Source organism: Odontesthes bonariensis, chromosome 21 (genome assembly GCF_027942865.1).
Source record: "Odontesthes bonariensis isolate fOdoBon6 chromosome 21, fOdoBon6.hap1, whole genome shotgun sequence".
NCBI lineage: Eukaryota > Metazoa > Chordata > Actinopteri > Atheriniformes > Atherinopsidae > Odontesthes > Odontesthes bonariensis.
In genome coordinates this window covers 25,288,223-25,304,344 of record NC_134526.1, presented here as the reverse complement: position 1 = coordinate 25,304,344, position 16,122 = coordinate 25,288,223, and the positions used below count along the sequence as shown (strand labels likewise).

General features: G+C 46.7%; 1 protein-coding gene across 1 annotated transcript in view; it reads left to right on the top strand.

Annotated features, from left to right (window-relative positions):
- prr36b (proline rich 36b) overlaps positions 1 to 6,554 on the top strand; it is a 29,068-nt gene extending 22,514 nt beyond the window's left edge. Inside the window, exons 4-5 of the mRNA XM_075453310.1 lie at positions 1,383 to 1,600; positions 1,761 to 6,554. Of these exons, the coding sequence (XP_075309425.1) occupies positions 1,383 to 1,600; positions 1,761 to 5,074 (3,532 nt within the window). The 3' untranslated portion in view covers positions 5,075 to 6,554. The remainder of the gene's footprint in view (positions 1 to 1,382; positions 1,601 to 1,760) is intronic.
- Positions 6,555 to 16,122: the final 9,568 nt, after the last annotated feature.

Genomic DNA, 16,122 nt, shown 5'->3' with positions numbered 1-16,122 from the left:
TTCTCCCTTTTGCTGTAAGTCTCACTGTTTGGCCTTCGACGTAGATGGCCCTAATTCAGAACTCATTTTCACTTTTAGCTCAGAGGCTTCAGATCTCACTCGCTCAGGAAACAAAAAGAAGTATCCTTTCTTGTAAAAATTCCGTGTGTTCTTCTCCATATAAGGCGCTGCAGATCGGCGACAGGTCTGGTTTGCTTTTGTTAAAAAGCAAAACGCAGTTCTTGAGCAAAGTGAATTAAGTCGGTGCATCAGAGATTAGTTCATCAGCGGTTTTGCTTAGCCAGGTTTATTGTGCTAAAATGGCTCTGACTCCATCCCAACAGTCCTGATATCACTGTGTTAAAATGCACCAAAGCTTTTCCTGACTGATATGGATTAACTGTAAAACCTTTCTTAAACCTCTGAAATAACCACACCTCTGTTTTGTTGCTCTCTGACTTTAATCTGATTTCAGTTTATTAACTGTATCCTATTGCATTCGCCAGTTCAAAGAGTATGCTTTTAACACAGCCTTTGTTTCCAACTGAGGTGGGGGGGGGTTCAGTGAGGTTATTTTTGTTCTTGTCTCTGGATTAAAATTTAACATAGTCCCAGCCATCTTCTCTCCTCCTCTTAACTTCCTCCTCCCTGTTCCCTTTCTGCCAGTACTAACTCAATTCTTTATTTAGAAACAGGCAGTTAGTGCAGCGTGGACCCAGGAGACTGCACACCGCAACCTTGTCAGGACTACTAGATGTAGGTTACTTAGCTTAGATGTGACGTGGAATCCAGCTTCTAGGCCAAGACCACTGAAGCGGGCAGGCTGACGCATGCTGCGCCAAGCTGACAGAGAATAGGGGCAGGGTGGTCTCAGGGCGATGATGCAGCCCCTGGGGTCTTTGGTGACTCTGCCCCCGTGCTGCTTCACTTCATATCTCGGGGAGTGTGGCGCGGGGCTGAAGAAGTTAGCCGAGCAATTGGCCTGTTAAGTGTTTCAGATGCAGAGCGTAAGACGATAAGATGGGCACAAGAAAAAGGAACAGAAAATAAGCCAATAAAGTTACTGAATGTATATGGTCTCTAGTTTTATTCTTGCCATCGTGCTTGCTTGTGGTTTTCCAACTACTTCATAATCTCTGGTAATAGAAGTGACTGATGGTGACATGTTGAAGTCTTGCTAACAGTCACAGCCATTATGAGGCGCCTCCAGCAAGGCTTGTGAGGGTGAGATGGTCTGTCTTGGAAACTCAGAACACTTTAGTCATCTTGGATTAATCATCATGTTCTCTGTTACAAGAACAATGACCGTCCCATTAAATGATTGCAAAGTGGTCTTGGACTTGATTAGGTCACGGCTCTATGGAGGACTCTTTCTAACCACCTTCTTTGCTGTGTTTCTTCAGGACCACAACCGGCACTTCAGCATCGTCTCGGCCTACCACTGGCTCATCTCAGTCAGTCGGCGCAGCCAAGACCTCCACAGCTACATCCAAACCTGCCACTCCTAAAACTGCCTCCACCACTGCCAGGGCTGCTACTCCCAAATCAACCTCCACTACACCCTCTGGTGGCAAACCTCCAGTATCACTGACATCCAGAAACACAACTCCTGTGAAGAGAGGTAAACGGGGATCAGTTGAGCAAAGACGTATTTAAGACAGTAAAAGAAGTTGATAAAGCATAGTCTGTCTGAGTAAAATGATTTCAAAGAAATTTCCATTGCAATTTAATTTTGTTAATCATTTCATTGTTTAATGGCTCCTTGTGCTGTGTTTTTGTAGATGTGACCAAACCAGCCACTCCAGCAGCCAAAAAGCCTGTGGACTCCCCCCTAAGTCGCCCATCCTCTACAACAAAGTCAGCGAAGCCCGAGACTCCCAAGCCAGCTTCAAAATCAGACGTCACCGCCAAAAAGCCTTCTGCCAGTAAAGCGGCAGAAACAAAGACACCCAGCCGCTCCAAACCAGCCACACTTCCCAAGGATGCTGCCAAGACCCCTGGCACCAAAACAGCTGCAACCAAGACCCCCGTCCCCAAGAAAACGGTGGGAAGTAGCACCCCGACTCCTGTGAAGCGTGGCCCCAAAGCTGTGACGGCGGCGGAACCCGCAAAGGAAATAGCTGCAGCTGTAGCTGCTGCTGCTTCCATCGCTACTGCAGCAGCTGTGATGGCAGAACCGGAAGGGAGTCGGCCTCCTGCAGAAGCAGCCGTGGAGCAAAAAACACTCGATTCCATACCAGAACCAGTCCCCGAAGCAGCGTCGGAGCCCGTGAGGGAGCGGACACCGGAGCCCGTGAGGGAGCGGACACCGGAGCCCGTGAGGGAGCGGACGCCGGAGCCCGTGAGGGAGCGGACGCCGGAGCCCGTTAGGGAGCGGACACCGGAGCCCGTGAGGGAACGGACGCCGGAGCCCCTTCGTGAGCCAACACCGGAACTCATGAGGGAACAGACGCCGGAGCCCGTGTGGCAGCGGACACCAGAGCCCCTTCGTGAGCCAACACTGGAACTCATGAGGGAGCCAACACCGGAGCCTATGCGGGAGCGGACACCGGAGCCCGTGAGGGAGCGGACACCGGAGCCCGTGAGGGAGCCAACACCGGAGCCCATGCGGGAGCGGACACCGGAGCCCGTGAGGGAGCCAACACCGGAGCCCATGCGGGAGCGGACACCGGAGCCCATGTGGCAGCAGACACCGAAATCTATACAAGAACCTGTTCATGACCGAGTACAAGACGCATCTCCTAAACCCGAAGCAGAACTTTCTCAGTCGTCAGCAGATGCAGAGTTGGAAGCTGAACAATTCTCCAGTATAAAGATGTCAACCCAGATGGACCCTTTTAAATTTGAAGATCCTGCTGGAAACTCGGCTCCTTCCCTGGGAACCACCATCATGTCTCCCCCCTGCTCCCCACCAGGCCCCGCCTCTCCTGTCAGAGAACCACAGAACGCCTCCTCTCTGTTGGACATGGATGTCCAGTCTGATGCCTGGGACAGGAACCCCTCTCCTGTTGGTATTGCTTCCCAGAGCCCAGTTGATGCGATGAACTTTCAAACAGATCAGGAACGTCAAAATGACAAAGGGTTTGAAGACCAGCTGTCACAAGAGGAGGAGGAGGCGGATCATCAGGAGAAGCTGTTCATGCCCACCTCCAGAGCTCCAGGGGCCTTTTCTGCTGCTCCGCAGCCTCATCTTTTGGGTGCCTCGCCTCTGGATGATTTCACCGCCAGAGAGCTGATCTCCCCTCATGAAAAGGAGGAGGCAGTGGAAAAGGCTGACGAGGAGATCAATGAGGATATTGACGAGGAGGAGGAGGAGGATGAAGATGAAGAACAGAGGCGGCTCGGCCACCAGCTTTCATCCATGCTCACTGACATGAGCATGTCACAGCCCTCTGACGAGTTCCAAGTCCGGTCCTCGGCATTCAGCGGCTCGGCAGGGTGGCCCGGTGACGACGTGCTGTCTGGGATGGATTCTGAGGACGTGAGCAGCTGCACCAGCAGCCGACAGCAGGGAGTGTCCGACCTCAGCAGCACCCAGCACACCGCCATCTTAGAGGGCACCCAGAGCTCGGACGCCCTGATCGACTCCAGCCTCCGAGGTTCCGAGGGGGACGGGAATCTCATGGGCTCTCCCAACGTGGAAACCCTAGCCAATGAAGAGGAGGACGAGGATGAAGAGGATGAGCGGGTGGATGATATGGACATGAGCTCTGAGAAAGTAGAGGAACATCCCAAAATGTTCAAGGAGCAGCAGCAAGATGAGGAGGACGAAGATGTGGAGATGCACAGTGAAGGCGTGACTGAGAGCTGTGGGAATGTAGACGAAGATGACTTCAATGAGGAGGAGCGCTTAGACAACCTCAATCGATCTGGTCCTCCCCCTTGTGCCCCCCTTGCCCCTTCTTGGGGTCAGACCAACCCCTTCGCTGACACCTGGGCTCAACCAGCCTCACTGCTTTCCGTCTCCTCCCCGAGCCCTCTGTCTGACCACGGCGCCGCTGAGTCCGAGACGCCCACCCAGTCTCCCGCCCAGACCTATTTCCACAGCAACGCCCCTTCCTTCGCTCCCCAGTCAGAGCAAGAGCCCCAACACCATCAGTCCTCGCACGAGGAGCTGAAGGGCTCGGCCCCCGAAGAGGTTCACGACCTGCTCGCTGCCCCTGCGGTTGGCATGTCCCAGTCCAGCACTCTGAGCGGCACAGCTCTGGCGGCCCACAGCAGCAGCGAGACCAGCACGCCAGAGGAGCTCCGCGACTACGACAGCAGTTCTGGGGTGGAGTCCCGCTCTGACAAACAGCAGACCCCAGTGCCAGCAGCACTCCAGCCTGACATGGACCAAGACTTGGGGATTCACATGGAGAAAGGTGACGGGGAGGAAGAGGAGGCTGAGACGCTGCCTGCTGATGAGGTCCTCGGAACAGGGCCCCCCACTGCTCCAGCTTCCGCCCCTTCTTCCCCTTCCACCTCAGGTGATGAGGCCAGCGACACAGAGGGGGAGATGCAAATCAACGACCCAGAGGCACCTATGATGATAGACGAGAGGGTCGGATTAGAAAGCCCTCCTCCTAATTGCAGTTTGCCAGCTCTGGAGGAAGACGAGGAGGCAGGGGACAGAGCTGCTGGAGAGGGCGAGGAGGACGGAGGCGGCGCCACCCCTCAGTCGGCCAATTCCGTGGCGTCTTACGGCTTCGACTGCACCACATCCAACTCCAACGCTCACTCCATGGCCGAGAGCTGCGGAAAGAGCCCAGGGATCTTCTCTCTGGAGAATGAGGAGCAGCTTCCCGAGGAGGCCAAGGACCCCTCCCTCATCAAGGAGCTGACCCTTCCATCATCTGCTGCTGCCCGGGCCGAGGAGCTACTGGGCAGCCCCGTGGACCTGGTGCCTTTTGGCCACCCAGAAGACCGCTATCCCACTCTGGATGACCATCACTACATGTTCGGAGGAAAGATCGCAGCAGACCACCTGAAGGAGGTGGATCCACTGGAGCCCAGTCTCGGGGACCAGATGTCCGGGGATACCAGCGACAGCCAGCCGCCCTACTACTCTACCATATGTGATAAGACTGATAGTTTTCTGGAAGGTAACGTATAAGTCCCTCCTATTAACCCTGGAATGCACCTTTTCCCTGCAACCCACTCCCTCTCCCTGCTGTTTGTTTTCTCTCCAGTCGGGTTAGACGTCTTAGCAGAAGAAAAGGAGAGCAAAATTGTAGAAAAGGATATTAAAAAAAAAAAAAAGAAGGAAAAAAAGATGACTGTAGCAGTTTTTAAATGAAGCCTCCCTCTTTCTTACTGTTCTGGTCATGGTTATGAGTGTACGGCTAAAACTCTGTTATGTACAATAGCTACTACCGTTTTCTAGTTGAATGTTCTTTTTAAGTAACACTGCTTACTCTGTAGCCCCTGATGGGGTATTGACTGATTGGTCCCATGGGACTGAGCCTTTAAACGGAAAAGGAGAAAAAGAGGAAAAAAAACAAAAACGAACAAAAAAAACCCACTGATGGAATGAAATGGACTCATTGTGTATTTATCCTACTGTTTTTACCAAACGAATGTCTTTTTTTTCTTTTCCTTTTTTTGTTTTGTATTTGCTTACTTGTTGTTGTTTTTTTTGTTTTGTTTATTCCTGTTAAATCCTGGTCCTGCCTACCCTGTGTACACACTTTCCACGTTGGGCACCGTAGCGATAGTCGCATAATCGCATAATTTTTTTTTTTTTTTAAGTTTCTGTTCTTGTTGCGAGGCTTTTTTTTTAGCTATCAATAAAAGGCTAGATATTAACACAGCTGTTTTGCCTTTACAGGTTTATTGAGGTAGGCGCGGGAGGATTAGATACAGGGCTGACCCAAATGCACCAAAGGCTTCCATCCTTCGCACGGTGATTGGCATCCAAATTCGTATCTGAATGTCTGTTTTTTATCCGGTTTTTATCTTTTTATCGTTTTCACAAAACTCCCAAACAGCCGGTGAACTATTTATTCTCCACGATTGCTCGTAACTCTGACGTTCCGAGCATTGAACGGCGTTAGCGAAACGTCGAACGAGTTCCGTGTCTTTGTGAAGAAGTACGTCACAGAAGGAAGTCGTCATGAAAGCTTCCAAAAAAAAAAAAAAAAGAAGAAGAAGGTATTTGGGACAGCCCTTAATTAGATTACAGTCGGTGATGTTTGTAAACGTGTGCTTCAAGAGGTTCTACGCTTTTTGTCATAGGTTGTCGAGGGTATAAATCACGCCGTCACGTACAGTATGTGTTTCAGCTATTTGGGTCCGAGTGGCTAAGCTTCAGGCCTCCGTTAAGACGATCATTTGTGCTCCAGAAGAGAATGAATTATTTGACGACACCTTGCATTATCCTACATGGCTTATCACCGTTGAGCTTTCCACTCTGAAACTTTTTACATAGCAGGCTTTTTGGTTGACTATTCTCAACAGTATATTGCATGTTTTAACTAACAAAAAGACTGTGTACTACCTGACATTTGAAACAGTTATACAGTAGACATGTTCAGAATTGAATGGTTCACTCTAGGTTATCTTTCAAAATTCCATTAAAACATCATTGCAAGGCATTTTGTTCCTGTTTCTTACTTTCCCAGTGGATCGAGCATGCCTGAAATTGATTGTCCTCGTGTTCCACTTCCTGTTTGTGTGTGTTTGTGTCTGTATGTTTCTGCAACTGTATTTCCCCCTGTGGTTATGGGAATAATCGGAAAACAGGAAGTGATGCGACATTATACAATGGTGTTGTATCTAAAAATGGAATTTTGTTCAAGTCAAAGCGTGGTAAATCCCAGTGGTTTGTCATCTGCATGCATTCATGATATTCTCCAGATGAACATTGCGCTCAGGATAAGCGGGGCCCACTTCTCGTTGTTGCCACGTCTCCTTCTACTCTCCACCACTAATGGTGCTGTTGGCGTGGAGTCACAAACGGCTGGAACTTTTAACCATAGATCCGCACCTCAAAGTGTTCACCCATCAGACCACGAGTTGCCAGAAACTGCACAGGGTACCTTTAACAACAATTTGGTTGCGTTCCATTTGAATCGAAATTCCTAGAGTTCCCATTGGGTAAAAAAAAAAAAAAAAGTCAGCTGGAATGATAGTGCTTGAAATACTTCCCAAAGACATCACACATCAAGAGGAACCGTCCTCTCGCTCGCTCTCGACGGTCAGCATGCACACATGTACACGTTAAAGCTTAAGTCCACTGAGCACAGCACCGGTTCATCCCTTGAGTTTAGGTTCCTTTTCAAGCGTCAGCGTCGAGGGGTTTAACGAACAATAAAGAGAAAAAAGCAGCCGATGTTCGGCGAAAGACTTTGAAAAGGCTTTCGGACGGCCTCGGAAACTGTTGCTCCGGACCTCTTTTAAAAGGTCACACGTGAGTTTGGCTGCTTGGAAATAAAATTTAGAGGAATTGAGGGGTGGCTCAAAGCTTCTGCGTTGTACTCTACATGATACAACTGTGATCTTTGTCAGTTGAATCCCTCGTGTGTTTGTCTCAAAAACCCGTTGGTGTGTCTCTGTACCACTGCCCTCATGCATGTTAACCATCGCAATCCCAGAAAGTCGCTGTTAATTGAAAGAAGGGCACCTTTTAGAGAGGAAACCTCTCGCGAAGGCGCCGACGCGTCTCTTCGTGCTGGTTTGTAGATGCAGCTCACGGTGCTCTCGTGTCACTTTGTTTTGGAAACCCTTTTTCTTTTTGCATTACACCTCTCCCTTCTCGCCAAGTTTTCTCCTCCTCGGCCCTCTGTGTACCACCCGTTCTGTTTGATGCATGCATCTCTGATGGATGCTCCAAGTGATCTTCACTGTCTCACAGGAGACGAGAAGAGCGCCGAAGTGGACGAAGACCACAAGCGGCAAACGCGTTCACAGGAAGACAACTGGAACCAGAACCACACCGCTGCAGTTCCCATAGCGAATGCCCACTACTTGGCGTTGGTTCCCGGCAACAGGAGACCCATTGATCCGACTCTCGCGGAACACTTTGCCCAGATCGCTCCCCCTCCACCTTTGATCACGGCCTGCACTGACAGTTGGGTTAGTCGAGAACAGCTGAGGAGGCTGGCGCAGCATCAAGAAAAGCTGAGGGAGGCGCAGCATCGTCAAGAGCAGGAGAGGCAGAAGAGGCAGTGGCTGGAGGAAGAGCGGCTCCGGCTGGAGCAGCAGAAGCAGCTGGAGAAGCAGCGCAGGGAGCTCCTCCAGCTGCAGCTGCAGCAGCAGCAGCAGGACCACCGCCACCGCAGGCAGGTTCTGCAGTGGCAGCTGGAGTTGGAGCATCAGTACCGCATGCAGCAGAAACAGATCCAGCAGCAGCTGAGGAGGAGCCCCACCGGAGTGATGCTGTCCCCGTCCTCCGGGCTCTGCACCATCTACGAAGCCATGGAAACCAGCGACGAGGAAGACGAGGCGGGCTCGGAGCAGAATAGGAACACGCAGGCGGCGGGGAAGGGGACGCTATCCTCCCAAAACATCACGCAGGATTTCCAGAGGCAGAAGCGCCCCGTGCCTCCCCAGGACCTGGAATGGAATAAAAAAGTGGACATGGTCCAACAGCTCATCAACCAGGCTTTGATTCTGTCTGGTGATGGAGGCTGTCCTCCGCTCCTCCTCCTTCCTGTCGGGCCCGGGGGCACCCTCAGTCCCTTAGAGAGCAGCATGTGGCCCAGCCTGCCCCCACAGTTCAGCCCTCCTGCCGCTACCGTCACCTCGGTCAGCAGCTACTCTCCAGACAGCCGCGGCAGCTCTCCGTCTGGGGACTGGACTGTGGTGGAGGTGGAGACCCAACACTGAGGGCAAAAGGGACGGATGTCTTTCTAGCTATTTATCCATGCATTCCTAACTGATCTTTATTTCCAGCTGTGCGCCCCAAAGCTAATTAGTTCCCAAAATGTTCATCTATCCTTTTCATCATCAGAGAGTAACGCATCATAAGACTGAAATCTTCCATATCCACTGTATTTAAACATATCGCTTAATGTCATCACAGGTGAAACTAGACAGAAATATTTAGGATTAAACTCGTGCTAACTTCAGTTATCGCTCACTCGACTTCCAACTGAGTTTAGTCCCATGCAGTGAATACTGTAACCCAGCCTCTCTTTTATAATCGTGTCCTTGCATTGCTGCATGTTTCCTTTTCAGAAGCACTTCATATCACTCCTCTGCCGTCTTAGCTTTAGAAACACTGATGTCATGTGTTGTGTGAGATCATCTCTTTAGTAAGTATGAGAAAATAAATCGAGGCCAAACATTGGTCAGCCCTCACAAATGAGGGATTACGCTATGACAAATTGCACTAATTTCCTTTATTTATTGTGTGGGCTGAAGTGTCTCAGCAGGTAAGTGGCCGCACCGTTAATGGATTCTTTGGTTTGGGAACTTTTAATGTCTGCACTCCTCACGGTGGAATGTCGTGAGGGATCTTAGTAATCTGCCGTGTTTCTCCCACCCCGTCGTTACAGCCACCAGTCTGTGGTCAGAATGCCGTGCTGCTGTGACTTCACTTTTTATAGACTTAATAGAGCTGTCAGTCGTGCAGGAGGAAGGGGGGGGAGGAGGAGAAGGACCTCCTTGTTCTGGCGTGAGGAACGGCTTTGTGGGCAGCGGGGGGCTGCTGCAGCGGTCATCTTCCCTCGCACATTCCGGGATTGTAGCCTCATTTCCCCGTTCGGCCTGTATTCGGGGGAGTCTTCGAGGTTACCGATGATGTCACGCTGACAAAAAGTGGGACGTCGGGATGAGACGATGGAGCAGTCTGGGTGGGGAAGGCCTTTGGGATGTGAGGGGGTGGTATTCAAGTACCAGGACTCATACATTATTCTTATCATACGCACTATAAGGACTTACTGCATATATTTTTCCCTGTTGAGTGTTTCAGTGATTTTTGTGCAAAACTGTCTGAAACATATTTGACGTGTGCGGCGGGATGAATCGGGTAGTGCGAACTCGGCGGGATATCTCGTGTCTGTTTTTTAAATGTCATGAGCGGCGAGGGGTAAAAGCCCCCTGCGTGTTTCCCTTTGTGTCTGCAAAAGGTAGGTGATGTCAGTCCGAAGTCCCGTCAGCAAAGAGACACCACTGCCACCTGCTGGCTGCATGAGTGAAACGCCAAATCCCAAAGATCTTTTTATGATAAGTCATTGGATCTGTGTTCTGTACTCACAATCATAAGCTTCACTATTATGCACTGCTGTTATTGGTAAATGCACTTTTATACGAAGCCGAACGGTAGCAGGAATCTCAAATGATTATTGAATAAACCCTGACATTTGAGAGCAGTTTCATGTGTTACACCTGCAGCTCGACCATGCATGACCTATCGGATTGTCTTTGTGTAGATTAGAAGGTATGTAGCCCCTGCTGTTGTATGCTGCTATATTTGATATTAAGAGTTTTTACTGGTTTATCATGACTCACATGCTGCATGCAAATATAAGAGTAGACCTATATGTGCACCTATGTTGTTTAAATAAAGTCTCTAGTGCCTCGAGCTCCTTTACACTGATATATTTTGTGCACCTTTGCATTGAAATTTTATATAAAGCAAATTAGTATGCAGTGGACTGTTTATATGAAGATCCTATATTAATTATTTATTATGTATTAATTATTATATATTTATCCTGATTCTGTGAGGTGTTTGTCATGATCCTCTTTGGTATTGCAGAGTTCATGTGGATGTGGTGTCCGTGCTCATTTTGTTTCTGGTACGACATTGGAAAAAAAATAAGTATCTAGTATGAAATAAATTTGCTTGAAATCTATTACACATACTTGTCTTTTACTGCTTACTTTTAATGCAAACTTCCATGAATGGTAGAATGGCTGACCACTTGTATGAGACAGTCATTGGAGGGTTGAATTTTTTTTTTTTTTTTTATGAAAAGGAGACATTTGGTTTGCATCCATCGATCTATTCCTTCTAAATATCCGAGGTTGGGTTGTACAGGCAACAAGTCCAGAAGGGAAACCCAGACATTCCTCTCCCCAGCTCCTCGTGGGGGGTTTTGAGACGTTCAGGGGCCAGAAGGGATATATGATACTTCCAGCAAGTTCTGAGTCTACTCCAGGGTCTCCTCTCATGTGCCTCCAAGACCTCCAAAGGGGGGCAACCAGGAGGCATCTAATCAGATGGCCAAACCTTCTCAGCTGATTCCTTTCGATGCAGAGGGGTAGCTGCTCTAATCCAAGTTCCCTCCAGATGCGTGTGCTTTTAACTCTAATTCTAAGATTGTAACCCACAGAGAGACATTTCTATCAACTCGAAAAAGACGGTGAACACAACAGCAGAAACAAAAACGGTAAAAGAGAAAAAACCTCACCAAACTTATAAAAAGTGGATTCTACATCACTGCCAATGTGACTTTCTCTACAAAAGCGCAGTGTGTTTCATCCACTGTGGAGTGAATGAAAGTGGGAGAGTCGGTACAGTTCCTCTCAGATAGTTTGGTGATACAGTGGTCATATTGATTCTGCAGCTACCTTATGCATGCTCTCAGCTCAATAAGGCTTCCATTCATCCATCTGCTGATGTAAAATGCTGCGCAGGCTCGCAAGGATTCCTAAAGTTGAATGACTAATATTATTCAAAGAACGGCAACTTATATTAACTTTACATTTAACCTGAAAAAGACGGCATTTTAAAATGATAAAACATGCTGAAACCCATTTTGAATTTCCTGGGGACACATTTAAACTAAATTTGAAACAATCTCTGTACTAATTAGGTTAATTGGTAACAGGTCATCCAGGAGAGGATGAAGCTGCCTTCCACACCACAATATACTCAAACAGTTTCCTCTATCCCCTGCTTAGGGAAGGCAGCGAATAGAACCTCATCCACCCATCCATTTTCCATCCATTTGAATAAAGCTCCAAATCTGAAGCTTGAGTTTCAAAACTTAATCATATTTTAACTACTGATTTTATCTATTGTTCTTCTTTCTTTCTTTTTTTGTTTAAAATCTAAATCATGCTTTTTATTTCTACTGTTTTAATGTAAAGCACTTTGAATCACCTTGTTGTTGAATTGTGCTGTACAAATAAGGCGAGAGGCGGGTTAAATGCCAGTCATGTCAACCATGGATGCTAACAGAGGCGCAGCTTGTCAACAGGCAAGGCAGGCAACTGCTTGGAGCCCCGAGCCACTAGGGGGCCCCCGAGAGCTGAGGTGCCAAGGTCTCCGCGGATCCTTAAAAAGTATTAAAAAGTCTTAAATAAAAAATACGTTTTTTAAGGTCTTAAAATGTCTTAAATTTCGCCGATTTTCGAAGAGTGGCATTAAATTTCATCTGGGCGGAATGAAAGAAAGATATGTATGGAGAGACGTTCAAACTTTTGTGTGTGCGCCAGTACTTCCGGTGAAAACTTCCGGTGATTTGACAGCTAGCGCGTCAGGTTAGTAACCTGACTCAGGTCATCTGGCTGCGTTCACCAACTACACGCAGGGGCGTTCCCTTTCCTCAACAAAGGTTAACTTATAGCCGAGAAGAAAGATGATAATATAACGTAGCTAAAAAGACTAGCTTTCTTCAGTAGCCTAATGCTTACCGATTTAGCAAGCCTAGCAGCCTAATTGCTAATGCTAAACGCAGTAACGTTACCAACCATACCCGACGTCAAGGTGTTAGCTGAGCAGGAGCAAGATTATGGGGCTGGCAGAGTTAACTTCATAATGGGTGAGTGCAGGTTTCATTCACTTGTTTTCATTCTTTCACAGGATTGATTCACTTCGTTGGTTTATCCGATTGCTGGCCGCCGAGCCATTATGTGTCTGGGTTTGTGTAGGTTACTGATCATGGTTGTTAGCAGTTGATAGTCAGGTTGTGTGACGTGTGGGTGAGTGTGTATTTTTTCTATGGGTACGTGCCATTGACTGTATGAGCGGTCTGTGCTCGTTTTTTATTTAGATTGGAGATACTTTATTAATCCTGAAGGAAATTAAATTTTGTTGTGTGGTTTATGCAATGCAAAGTCACTGTCCATAGTCTGTGCTTCACGTGAGTTGTCCAAAGTTCTGGTTTAAGTTAACTTGAGTAGTAAAATCGTTTTGCTAGTTGTAAAAGCACAGTAGACATAACTCGAAAATTAGGTTCAATTATGGATTTATTTTGCTCAGAGTCTCAGACAAACAGACAGACAAATGGCAGCGAAAACACGCTCCTTCGCAGAGACAATTGGGCATGATTGTCCTGTAGTGTGTGGTGTTCCCTTGTGCGTTCGAATCTTATGCGATCATGTTCACACACTGAAGCACACATTTCACACCGGACTTTTTTTCAACACCGAACAGCCTAGAGTGTAGTTTTAATATATATTTTTGCCGTGGTAATGGTCTTAATTTTTATTCTTAGAGGTCTTAAAAAGGTCTTAAGTCATTCAATTTGTTGATTAAAAAATGTGCAGATACCCTGGGTGCATTCAATCAGAAATTTTCTAGTTACTTTATAAACTGTCTCAAACAGTGGCGAACGTTCGTGGTGAACATGTTTTCTTTGAACAGTTAAATTTAAATGATTTAGACAAAGGTTGTCTAGTTAACATGCCATTCTATAATTCCATAATTGCATTGTTGACTTTGTCAAACTCACATAGAGTTCCACTGTAGGTTATGTTCGCGGAGAACTGGCCCCTCAGAGTGTTTGCGATTGTTGGCAACGTTTGCCGGAAATTCAAGGCTAGTGGAAAATAAAAACCATACTTATGAAATCGATATCATGAACAGCTTTACTTGTCACAAAGAGTCTTTAAATGAACACAATTATTATTGGATGGCCAGCTACACCCGGTAGATAAATAGCAACAGGCGAATATCAAGTGCCAACGTAGACAACGTAGTCTTTTTTAGTTATTTATTTATTCTTTACATGTATATTTTAAAAATAACAATGTTTCTCATGTTTGGAACATGTTTGGAATAAAAAGAGGTTTTATTTCATACACTTTTCGTTGGTGTCAGATGTTTTGGTGACGAACACTGGTCGGTAGGGCCCCCTAGGATTTTTTTGCTTGGGGCCCCCACAGACTCTAGAATCGCCACTGGATGCTAACGCTGTAAATTTAGAATCATTATTTAACTTGACATAAATGGGTTTTTTTGCACTGTGGGAGGAAGCTGGTGAGGGGAGCTTCCTCAAAATTCCTTTTTTTTTTAAACACCCTGCAACAAAACAGATTCAGACAGCACTCTCTGTGCATTAAACCAATCACCTGAGATATCAATTACTGCTGGTTAAGTAGCTTTAGCACTAAAAGCAAACATTAACAGTCCCACAGCTAAGCTAGGCTAATAAACGTTAGCTTAGCTTGCTAATGGGCTAGTGTTTTTTTGTTTTTTTTTAATAGATTATGTGGGTTTTGGTGGCCTTTGTTTACAGTGAGGAGAGAACAAAAAAGCAGCCACAGAGAGGTGGGTGACATGTAATAAGGAGCCACAGACCGGGACTCAAACCTAGGCTTACTGTAACAGGGACTTGCGGTCTCTGTACATGGGGGGCCACTCTACAAGTTGAGCGTACCGAGCATATCAATAAAAGGCTACTATTATTGTCTGCAATAGCTTGAATATAATTATTTTTAGTTGACCTCTTAAATTAAATCAATAAAAATGAATTTCTAAAATAAGACGAGTGCAAATTGTTTGGCTCCCGTTATCGTTTGGGTTATTATTCGCAGTGAACCTGAGGAAGCCTCTGACTGAGGCCACTGTTTCACAGTGTTTTGTAGGAGGTGTGCATTTCTTCTTTGAAAAAATCCTAAAGAAAGCTGGCTCAGTGCTCGAGAGTTCAGTTCCCTACTCATTTAGTTTCCTTAAGTCACTGGCTCTGATGCTGGGGCCCCAACAGATGGCAGTGAAGCAGGCTGCGTTCTCCACCACAGACTTAGAAGATATGCAATAACTTCGTACAGGCCCTTAATACCATAAGCTGTTGGTAATTCTTTCCATCTAAGGAATTCACATTGTTGTGTATTTGTAAAGAAGGAAACCTGGCTTTGTGACGGGTAGCGTGACCGCGACCCCCAGGTATAAAACTTGCTAGCCTATGACGGTGTAAATTCTGTTTCTGACCCTAATCGTGTACTTTTATTTTCCAACTGTAACCAGTAGCAGGTGGGAGCGAAGTGGGAAAGTAGAGAGTCTAAGGATAAAGAAGAACCAGTAGAGAACTGCAAAGGCAAGACATTGGTATACAATTTTTGAGCCTTTATTGTGAAATCAATATGTATTTTTTCCTGGACCATCTTGTTAAATGGACTGTATAGCACCTTTTTTTCCTCAGTGACCACTCAGGGAGCTTCTACACTACAAGCCTGAGTTGTCAGCGTGAACTCGTCTACAATCACAGATTCTAACTGGCTTCAATTAGACTTGTGTGTCTTTTGAAGTGCCTTGAGATGACATTGTTGTGATTTGGCGCTATATGAATAAAACTGAATTGAACTGAGACTGGGTTGTCATTTCATAAGGACAGTAGCCAGGACTCTATAGCCATCTTTTGATTTGCATATATAGTGTATGAATAAGAAAAAGTGATGGAAAATTGTGAGAAAGAGTGAAAATAAAAAGAAATTTCCATGAACACGCAAAAAAAAAGTTAATTTGCTCAACTGAGCTGGCTTTTGCCTGTTTCTTTTCCTCTTGTGGGTGTCCACTGCAGTTATTGTTTATTTTTCTTCCTGTAAGGTTTGCTTTCCTCAGGACAACTGGAGCCAACTTTTCCCACTGAACAACCACCAACCAGCCCACGCAGCCAGACTGAACTATGCAGCCTAGTTTATCTGGTAGTTCCAGACAGGTACATTGATCTGTGTCTGATTCACCTTTCTTTTGTCGTGCTTTTGAAAAGTATTGCTTCAGATTTGTTTCTCTTCTCTTGCCTGGTGTCAAACCCCATTCCGCCTCACTGCAACAGCATGACTCAGCAGTAAAACAGCCGAGGTGCTAAACAGGCCAGCCTGCAGTACAGACCTGTTACCCGCTGACATTTGACACGTACGGGTAAAAAAAAAAAGACCAAAATGGAGAGTTCGAACTGTCTAGCGTTTGATATCCCACGTTAAGCGTGAATGGGAAAACGTTTGCTTTAAAAAAAAAAAATACTTATATGAAACCAACGTAAACTACCG